The 11,197-nt window shown below is 44.6% G+C and overlaps 1 protein-coding gene across 1 annotated transcript; it reads left to right on the forward strand.

The window, feature by feature from the left end:
* Nucleotides 1-8,119: 8,119 nt before the first annotated feature.
* LOC123236512 (glyceraldehyde-3-phosphate dehydrogenase-like) lies at nt 8,120-9,369 on the forward strand. Its single transcript, XM_044662927.1, has one exon. It carries the CDS (start codon nt 8,154-8,156, stop codon nt 9,153-9,155), a length of 1,002 nt encoding a protein of 333 aa, XP_044518862.1. The 5' UTR covers nt 8,120-8,153; the 3' UTR covers nt 9,156-9,369.
* The last annotated feature ends 1,828 nt before the right edge of the window (nt 9,370-11,197 follow it).

Below are 11,197 nucleotides of genomic sequence, written 5' to 3' on the forward strand. Positions count from 1 at the left end.
TCTTTCTCTCTCTCTCTGTCTCTCTCTCTCTCTCTCTCTCTCTCTCTCTCTCTCTCTCTCTCTCTCTCTCTCTCCCTCCCTCCCTCCAGCCTGGGCTGAGCCTTTTTCTTCCCTCCCCTCGTTATCTCCTTGGTGTGTGTGTCTCTGCAAGTTTCATCTCTGTCTCAGTTTCTTTCACTATCTCTCTTCGTGACTGCCTATTTCTGCAAGTGCTTCCTTCCTCCGCTTGGGGCTGCTTTCTTTCCTACTTGAAGCCCCCACCCCCAAACTCAACGGCTCCGCGGTCCCCAGCTCCTCTCTTATTCAATCGCGGGAGAAGACTCAACCTTTTCCTCTAGCACTTTCCGGAGCTGCCACTGGCGATGGGAACAGTGGTGACGTCTGTATTCGATAGAGCTCTGGGTCCAAAAGGCTGCACTTGCGGTCACGGTTCTGACTTATCCCCTCCAGCTGCCCGATTCTGAGTGATGGAGGTCGGGACCCCTGTTCCGGACCTGGAGCGTACAGTAGCTCTTCTTAAAATCAGGTCGTGATTTTTATCTTTTGGAATTATTTTTTGGTACTCTGACAGTAAATTATATTAATTTTCCGTTTTGTATTTATTAATATTTCATAGCTGGAAAGTATATATTTTGTAAATAAGATTATTTTGACCTTGGCGAAAGCCTTTTTGGTGCCAATAAAATAAAGGAAGAGGCTGCGTAGGAGCTAATTGACTGAGCGACGGTCAGGGGTGAGGGTGGGCACCATTCGAGGGTTTGAGTCGCTAGGAGGATCCTTAAAACTCATCTAGAGGCAAGGATTCTTAATCTTTGCGTATGAGAGTCCCTTTGGGTAATCTGAAGAAGCCCATGAACCCCTTCTCAAGACTATGTTTTTAAATACTCGAAGGAAATGCTAGATTTCTGTCAAGGATTATAAAAAGTCAAGATAATTTTTTTCCCTTCCAAGTTCACCCACCTCCTTTGACATATGAAAAAAGGAGACTCACCCCCTCCAGGGCAAAGGACTTTTCAAGGTCACACAGTCAGCAGAGTTGAGACTCAAACCAGGATTTTTGGCATTTAGAGGACCCCACCCCTACCCAAAGTTAGAGGGGAGCAGAAATATGCTTAAACAAGGAGTCTCTGTAGTCAATTAGAACAGTAATTTATAGAAGAGTACATTTAAAGTTGCGGAGGACCTTTTTCCAGAGAAGGAAATCAAAGCCCAGAGAAGTTGCTTACAGTAACAATAGTAAATGAGAAAGTTAAGATAGGAATCCCTTTCTTCAGACTCCAAGGCCAAGATTTTACACACTCACACACACACACACCCCTCTCCCCTTCTCCCTACCCCCCCCCAAAATCCAGGTTACAAGGGTTTTAGCATAACTGCAGAAGGATAAAGGGAGAAAGAAGGGAAGCAGGTTGGGCCTCTGGGATAGTGCTCTGCCACCGCTGTCCTAGAAGTTTTCCCAGCCTGTTTTGTGGAGAGAACCCAGGGCCTTGAGGGCACTTCTTATACAAACCATAGGCTTCTCAGGGCTGCAGGATCCCTTGGGTTGAAGATGGAAAAAGAGTGAGGGTACTTGGGAAGAGTTTCAATTCGATACAGAGGTAGGTAGTATCCTCTCCTCAGAAGTCAGGTCCACTTGCCATTCCATCCCCACCGTTGCTCTGGACTAGATCTAGGGGCTTACATCAGTGCTTGCTAATATCAAAGATGGACTCCTCTCTAGGAGACTATAATCTGCAAGAAATGGGCGGGGTAAGAATTCTCTCAGTAAAACCGGAGCCTCCCCCTCCGACTTCCCGACTGATTTAGCCTCCTGTTTCTTTCAGACCTAAAACCAACAAAATCACAAAATGCCAGAGCTTGGAGGACTGTAGGGGCCATCTAAGTAAACCCTTTCATTTTATAGATAAGGAAATTAAGCCCCAGAGAGAGGAAGTGGCTTACCCATGGTCACATAGAGGACGAGGTGATGTGAGGGCAAGAGGAGGCAGTTTTGAATCTTGGATCCATTGATTACCTCTCATTACAGGATAAATCACCTCCTCACTCTAGACTTCATAGTCACTTCCTGGAAAATGAAGGGGGTTAGACTGGATGAATTTTAGAATCCCTTCCAATTTCAAATCTCATGGTCAGCCCTTGGGATTAATATCAGGAAAGAATCTAACTAGATAATGTTTGTTCTAATATTTCCAGATCCTTGGGTGCCAAATCCAGGGGCTCTTTTTACAACACACTCACAACCCCTGTCCTCCTGCTTAGGTCTAAGAGGAGGAGGTTGGGGTTTCTGCCACAGTTTCCCTGACTGGAAAGCAATGGGAGAGGCTGGACCATTCAGCTTGAACTACTAGAATGTCCTCAAATAGGATAATAGGCTTAGAATTAGACGGGACCTTTTCAGCCATCTTTGCTATCACTTGGCACATTGCCTAACATAGAGTAGGCATTTAATAAATGTTTAGTTATTAACTGATTCAACCCCCTTATTTTACAGTTGGGGAAACTGAGACTCAGAGTTACATTTTTAAGTAACTTGCTCAAAGTGATTCAGGCAGTAAGTGACAGAGATGGGATTTAAAATAGGGGCTTCTGAATCTACATTCAGCACTTTTTTCAGTGCTCTAGCAAACCTCAGGTCTAAAAAGAAGGCCTCTCCCCTCCCCCTGTCCCTACCTACTTTCAAACCTCAAGGTCAGCTGATGGGGGAAGGGAGAGAGGAAGACCCCCAAGAGGAATGAGAGGATTTATACAATAAAGGTTCCCACAGTGTTCTGGGGTCTAATTTGGAATATTCCCATATGGGAGAGAGAGTAATCAAGGGAACATATTCTGTTTCTCTGTTTCTCTTCTCTGGTCTCTTCCCTCTCTTTTCTCTCCCCACCTCCTCCTCCTCCTCCTCAAGTCACCTACTAACCAGAGAGAAGATAGATTGCCTTAATCAAGAGCTAGATTTGGAAGGGAAGAGGGGCTGGCAAACATGGGAATAAAGGGAGGTGTTGTTTAATTCCTCGGGATTTAATCAGGAAACAAAAGATTAATGACTTCTTGGTGGTGGCTGGCTGTGCTCAGGTGTGGTGTCAGGGCCACTTTTGCTTCCACCTGCAGCCCCAGGCCTAAAGGCAGGTGTGTGGCCTAGTTTTACTTGAATGGGGGAAAGAAGAGCTCCTAAACACTAACAGAACTAGAGAGAGGAGGCGTTCTCTGATAGAATTCTTCGGGGTACCCTCTTCTAGCCTTCTGAAGTCTCTTAGAAACAGACTTGCATGGAAGAGAGGAGTACTTTAAACTGGCAACCTAAATGGGAGATGTGTACACTTTACACTTTTCCCCTGGTGAGTAGAAGTCATCAAGGAATCTTTCATCAAGGAATCATTATTCATCTGATAAATACAAGTTGACCTTCTGCCCCCTCCCCCCTTATTTAATTTAACTAACTAGGAGGGTGCTTAACTGCTCAAATGCTGCAAGGCTATCACTTCTGGGAAGGGGTGGAGTAGAGAGGAAAGTAAAAGAGATTATAGTATATTTACAATGGTTGAGGACCCATAGGGGGATCCCCAGGACCCCGAGATCAGAACTATTTTTACAACAATATGAAGATGTTTTTACTTCTAACCACAGTAACTATCAATACTTAAAACCAATATAAACAAAGCTCTTTGTGGGGGGATCCCATGCCACCTCAATAAACTCCAGTAGCTCCAACATCAAATATAAAATCCTTTGTTTAGCATTCAAAGACCTTCACAACCTGGTACCCTACTACTTTTGCAGTCTTCTTAAACCTTGTACCCTCACCCCCTGTATTTTTCAATCCACTGACACTGGTCTCCTTGCTGATCCTCACACAAAACACTCCATCAATTGATTCCAGTCATTTTCACTGTTGCCTCCCATGCCCCAAATGTTCTTCCTCTTCAAATTGGTCTTTTTGACTTCCTTCAAGTACCAGCTAAAATCCCACATTCTAAAGGAAGCCTTTTCTGATTCCTCCTTAATTTTAGTGCCTTCCCTATGTTGATAATTTCTGAACTAATCCTTCATATGACTTGTTTGTACATAGTTGTCCACTTGTTGTCTTCCCATTAGATTTTGAGGTCCTTGGGAGCAGGGACTGTCTATTACCTTTCTTTATATTCTGAGCACTTAGTGGGCACCATATGTTTAGTTATTCTCTTTCCCCTAGTAGGAATTTAATAAGTGTTTATTGAGTGGTTGATTGTAAGTGGCTCCTGAGACCTGTTGTCAAACTCCTTGGTTTATTTGGTTTCAGTAGGCCTTAAATAAATTCTTGTGGAATTAATATTAGACAGGTAGCAGAACTGGGATTGGAACTCAGGTGACCTATTATCAGGTCTCAGTTTTTTGTTGTTGTTTTAGCTGTACAATGATAGATTAGTTGATCTTTCAAAGTCTCTCCTAGATCTAAACAGATCTCATTACTCTTTCAACAGTCCAGAGATAAGACCCCTCTTTCCTTATTCCTTTCCCTGGAGAGTTCCAGGACAATACCATTTAGGAAACTGAGGAGGAAACTGCTTCCATGTTTAAAAGAAATTTCCTCCACAATAAGCATGTAAATGAGGTAGTGCATGGATGTTTAGCCTTTGTTTTACAGACAGAAAAAGTGAGTCTGAGAGATGATGAGCTTTACCCCTGTCGTGCAGTGGTGAGTGGAGAGTTAGTCCTGGGATCCTGACTCTCAAGGCTGGTACGTTTTCCATTCCTCCAGGCTGTCTCTTATAAAAAGCTATTGAAAACAATCAGGGCTGAGATAATAGTTTGGAAATTCCCTTGATTTCTTCCCCAGGAGGTAGTGTCAGACCAAAGGCCACAGGCATAGAAATTTCTGAGCTGGCCAATCAGACCTGCCAACTCAAACTCTATCTGAGAAATGGGGCCTCTTTAAGAATTGCTATCCCTTGTCCTCCTTGGGCCCTCTGGCCACCCCAGACGACAGCCACACACAGCAGCCCCACGTGCACGCCCCATCCTGGCTGGTTCCCAGTGATGTGACTGGGGAAAACCCTCTCTTGGGCACCATTCTGGAGTAGGTGTCTCCCACAGTGCATCAGGGCAGTGGAGTCCTGGGTTGGGTCATTACTCAGTCCCAGTTCCCAAACCTTTGAGTGTTCCCCTGACTAATTTTTAGAAAAGCAGAGCTTGAATGTGGTACAGTGCCTCCTCCCCGTCTTCTCTCTTCTTGAAACTGAGTTTTATGCAGGTAGATTTATGGGGCTCTATCCCACCCATCCACCCCCCTTCTGGAGCCCAGCCTGGAGGACAAAGCAGCCGCAGGCCCATTGGAATGCTAATGTATTGGCGCCAGGTCCGCCGGCGGCCAGCTAGAGGGGGAGGGGGGAAATGATTCTGGGACAAAGAGGAGCTGGGCTCCAGGAGCCCTGGGGCGCACGCGACCCCACAAGCTAGCCTCCAGCCCTTCTTGCAGCCACCCGGCAGTCAATCGCTCTGGGAGCAAGGGCAGGTCGCAGGGTTCGTAAGCCTTAATCTTCTCATCTGGCTAATGGGGATAAATAAGCGTGAAATGAGACAATAGTAGGTCACGCTTCCATAGGGATACAAGGTTAACTACGCGCTTTTCTTCCAAAAATTCTGCGAACTAGGTAGTGTGTTCTTAAACTGAAGTCCCGAAAGACTAAGTGAATTGTTCAAGGTCACAAAGCCGAGTCAAGATCTCGCTCTGACTCCAGATCCAGCATTTGCTAGCTATTGTATCCTACTGCCTCCTAATAAACGCTTCTCTCTAGAATGATTGATGATTTCGTGGAAGGGAGTTTTAGAGAGACTGAGGCACCAAGCAAACTCTCGGGTTTAGACAAGTTCTGGGGATTACCTAGAAAGGAAAGGCTGTGGAAAGGGACTTGCCCTGAAAGCGACTTTCCTTCTGGAGGAGGAGGGGAAGAGAAATTGTGCTTGGCGTTGGGCCTGGAGACGAACCCGGCAGGGAAGCCGAAAAGACGCCCGGCCTATGGCTCCTAGGCAGACTTGGAGCTTCAGGGAGGCCGGGGACAAAACGAGCAATTGATCTGGACCTAGAGCCCAGTCCCTGTCGCTCAGAGCGCTGCCTTCTTTACTCTTCTGGGCATTCAGGGTAAGTAACTGAGCTCCAAGGTCCAAAGGTCCGGCGGTACCTATCGCCTGCTCCCTGAGCTGGTTTAAAACAAGAAACTGCCGTCGTGCCCCTGGCCATGGTGCTGAAATGGCGGCTCAGAGGGCGAGCGGGAGGAGCAGATGGCTTACTTGGCATTATCCACGCAGCAGCAGCAGCCGGACCAGCTCTAGCAGCGACACTCCTTCATGCTTCCCACAGTCTCACAGCCAGTTCGCCGTGACTCGCCCCATCTCCACTCCCGCCAACATCCAGGGCAGAGAAGAAATGGCTACTGGCTGCATTGAAGCGAAGGCGGCATTGAAGAAAGAACCAAAGCTCATGATTTGGAATCAGGAGAGATTTCAGTATATTCTCTCTGGCAAGTCACTTGACCTCGGACTCCCAGCTTCTTCATCTGTAAAATGGGGGCAATGATATCTACACTATTTCACAATTAGTAGAAAGTACTTTGTAAGCCTTGACTGACTCCAGAAATATTAATTCTTAATGAAAAGAGATTCAAGGCACTTAGATTCTTGGTCCTGGCTCTGCCAATAATCCCTGAATGACCCCATGGACAAGAATTTTCCCTCTTGGGGCCTCAGTTTCCTCCTCTTTAAAATGAGGAGTTAGACTAGGTTGATCTGAGGCCGTGGCTTCCAGCTGTCAGTGATTCTAGAGAAGACAATAAAGATTCTATTGGGGCTAGGGGCAGGGAGGAGGCAGCAGCTAGGTGGTTCAGTGGATAGAGTCCTAAAACTGAATATAGGAGGTTCTGGATCTACATCTGGTCTCAGATACTTCCAGATACTTACTCTGGGAAAGTTGCTTAATCTCAATTACCTAACCTTTACCACTCTTCTGCCTTGGAACGGATACCCATCCAAGATGGAAGGAAATGTTTTTTTAAAAAAATAAGATTGTGCTGGGTCCTCTCCTTGGCCCTAGTATCAGGATATATATGATATTTACATATGATATTGTTTAGTAGTATATCTTTAGGACTAGGTTTGTTTTTTTAATAAATGGAAATGTACAATAAAGACATCTTTGTATAGCTAACCATTTTTAAAAAGTTTTGGAAAACTCTGAAACCCTGAATACTAATCCTGGTCATGTTATTTAACAGGAGTCTGACCTTCCTGGCACAGAAGAAAGAGCACTGAACTTTAAGTACAAAAAGAATCTGAGTTCAAATCCTAACACATTTGCTACCTATATGACTTTGTATAAGTCATTTATGTCAGAAAGGCAAAATAAGGGAATTGGGACTAAATGGACTTTAAGGTTTCTTTTGGTCCCAGATCTACTATAATGAGTCTCTTATCCTACGTGCTGGACTCAAGATGTAGAATAAGAAATAAATTTTTCCAACACAGGTAATGAATTTATTTACATTGGCTACACATTTGTCACAAGGGCTTGGTTTTTCTTTTTTCTTTTCCAATGGAGGAAGGTGGGATGAGGAAGAGGATAGAGATAGGATTGCAAAAGCAAAGTAAAAAGGGACATTAAGGCCTCTTTTCTGAAATGCGGAGGACAGGCTAGGAAGAATCACAGACAAGCTATTTGAACTTATAAAATGTACATAATAAAGGCCTTCAGTTTCATGTATAATCACCTTTCTGTTCTACTCTGTATAAGGAGATCCTCATTTTGTTTGATGCTTGTTGAGTTCAATTTTTTAAAAAAGCAACTAATTGTCCTCTCCTTTCTGAACCTCAGTTTCCTAATCAGTAAAATGTTAGGGGTCAAGCTATGTGGTTGTTAGGGTCCCTTCCAGATCTGAATCTTTATTCTCTGCACTGTCATTTCAGACCCTTTCCCATTCATAATTTTCAGCTTTCTCCTCCCCTCCAACACACACACACACACACACACACACACACACACACACACACAAGTGCACAGATGACATGTCAGGGAACATCTTTATAAGAAGCAGACCTCAGAAGAACAAAAGATCAAGAATATCAAAAGAGCTCAGCTCTACACCCAAGCTCCCTGCCAGAATCCTCTGCTGCAGTCGCATCCTTTAGACAAGATGGTGAAGGTCGGAGTCAACGGATTTGGCCGTATTGGACGCCTGGTGACCAGGGCAACATTCAGCTGCAAAGACATAGAAATTGTGGCCATCAATGACCCCTTCATTGACCTCTCCTACATGGTTTACATGTTCCAGTATGATTCCACCCATGGCAAGTTCAAGGGCACTGTAAAGGCAGAGAATGGAAAGCTGGTGATCAACGGAAAACCCATTACCATTTTCCAGGAGCGGGATCCCGCTAACATTAAATGGGGAGATGCTGGAGCCGAGTACGTTGTGGAATCCACTGGCGTCTTTACCACCATGGAAAAGGCCGGGGCTCACTTGAAGGGTGGAGCCAAGCGAGTCATTATCTTTGCCCCTTCTGCTGATGCCCCAATGTTCGTGATGGGGGTGAACCATGAGAAATACGACAATTCCCTCAAGATCGTCAGTAACGCCTCCTGCACTACCAACTGCTTGGCCCCCTTGGCCAAGGTCATTCATGACAACTTTGGCATTGTGGAAGGACTCATGACCACAGTCCATGCCATTACTGCTACCCAGAAGACAGTAGATGGCCCCTCTGGCAAGCTGTGGCGGGATGGGCGTGGGGCTGCCCAGAATATCATCCCTGCTTCCACGGGTGCCGCCAAGGCTGTGGGCAAGGTCATACCTGAGCTGAACGGGAAGCTCACAGGCATGGCCTTCCGTGTTCCTACTCCCAATGTGTCTGTGGTGGATCTGACCTGCCGCCTGGAGAAAGCTGCCAAATATGACGATATTAAGAAGGTGGTGAAGCAAGCTGCAGAGGGGAACTTAAAGGGCATCTTGGGCTACACAGAGGACCAAGTAGTATCCTGTGACTTTAACAGCGACACCCACTCTTCTACCTTCGAAGCTGGCGCTGGCATTGCCCTCAACGACCATTTTGTCAAGCTCATTTCTTGGTATGACAACGAGTACGGTTACAGCCACCGTGTAGTAGACCTCATGAAGTACATGGCCACCAAGGAGTAAAGTGGAAAGCCATGATGGATCTTCATCCCCAGCCAAAAAAAGAGTAGTTCCACCACTGGGGAGCCCACATCCATAATAACCTATGTCCCTGTGCTGGGGATCCCATGCCCTCTTCACATCCCTGCCCCAGGCACCCCTGTAGTGGGGGGAGGAGCATAGTCCTATCTTGTGTACCATCAATAAAGTCATCACGTTCAGTGCAAAAAAAAAAAAAGAATATCAAAAGAATTAATAAAAAAATATAAAGGAAGGAGTTCTAGCAGCACCAGACTTTAAGTTGGATTATTATAAAACCACAATTATCAAAACTATCTGGTACTGGCTAAGCAATAGAAAGGTAAATCAGTGGAACAGAACAGATAGACAGCAAACAGTAGCAAAAGATCATAGTAGCTTTGTATTTGATAAAAATAGATCTAGACTATTGGGATAAGAAATCACTATTTGGTAAAAAATTGCTAGGAAAACTATGTGTGAATTAAATATCTAGGAGACAACCAGATCCCAGAAGCTTCCATAATAGGAGTCACAGAGTCATGTATCTTAATTTCCCATCATGGTAGGTGAGATGGGTGGAAGGCAAGGGAGGTAACATGTAGAGACTAAAGTGAAACCCTGGGCAATTAGAAAATCTTAGGGAAGAATTTAGGCTGAGCTTAAAATGCCAGTGCATGAAGCAAGCTGGTATTTTCTCTCTGCAATTTTTTGGGCTTGTGAAAGAATCTCTCGATGGTACACCCCAAACTTATCTTCGTAAGCCATCTCTAACATAGCAGACAGCTGGCCCTGCAGAGACCACACTGGGCTGGTAATTCAGGAACTCAGTCTCTTGGGCTTGGATTCCTTTCTGAACTCAAACCTGCTTTTTGACTGGCCTTAATTTGTCTGGCCTGATCATGTGCTTTGCTGGGCCTATTGGGAATCTAAGTCAAGATGAAGCACATGGCTGGAGACTTTGAGTTAGGCTGGTAAATTTTTCTTCTTTCTCTACTTCTTTCTCTTTACAAATAAATATTTATAATTTAGTATAAAATCTCCAATTTTTATTCATAACAACTGTAAAGTAGTTTGGAAGAAACTAGATATAGACCCAGATTGTAAACCATTCACTAAGAGAAGATCAAAATGAATAAATGATTAGACATAAAAGGAGATATCATAAGCAAATTAGAAGGAAGCACATTAGCTATCAGATTTATGTATAGCTAGGAGAGGAATTTATGAGTGAACAGGATTTTAAATACTGTGGTCACCAACTTAAAAATATTATAGCTTAAGTCAAAATTACTTTTAGCAGCTCTATTTACAAAGAGGTGGAAAGAGTAAGAGTGGGAAAATGTAGCTAAAGAGACATATTTTAACAAGCCTACTAGCCCTTCTCTGTTTAAGTGAGGCCCAGCCCTACAGGGGCTTCCCCATGTCCCTTGTCCCCACATGGATTTCCTGGTAATCCTCGGCCAGAAGTCCAGGGGTGTCTTTAGCTAGAGTTCCACCAACACAGCCTCCTCCAAAACCTAGACAGGAATCTCCAGAACCAATCTCTCCAGAAGCCAGGAAAAGAAGGCCAGCTACTCACCCGGAAAGCCAATGCATGATCCAGAGAAAGAGAATCCTCCTTTGGTCCAGTTCACTGATGCAGAGTGTCCAAAGACAAACTCCAAAGGAGAAGAAGTTTAAAGGAGAAATCCCTTGGACAGAAAGTTCAGGACTTTTTATAGTCCTTTTTCCAGTCAATTCCTGTCCCTTCCCCACTTTACAGGAAGCAATCACAGTCTTTCAATTTGTCTAGTACTGCCCAGGGGAGGGGGTGTGGCCTCTGGAGTTGTCACCTACTCTAGCAAGTGACTTGTGAACTCTCATACTTAGTGACTGGTAAGGTACTAAGTAGGGGTACTTACATTTTTGATTGATTAACTTAAAAATAAGCAAGGAGAGAGTTAATTCTATCTTCCCAAACCCCCCTGTGATTCTTTAAGAGACTAGTCTCCCCAATGAATCATTTAATATAACAGGCTTATACCTCTAAAGATCTTCTAGCTAAA

This window comes from Gracilinanus agilis, chromosome 2 (assembly GCF_016433145.1).
Source record: "Gracilinanus agilis isolate LMUSP501 chromosome 2, AgileGrace, whole genome shotgun sequence".
Lineage (NCBI taxonomy): Eukaryota > Metazoa > Chordata > Mammalia > Didelphimorphia > Didelphidae > Gracilinanus > Gracilinanus agilis.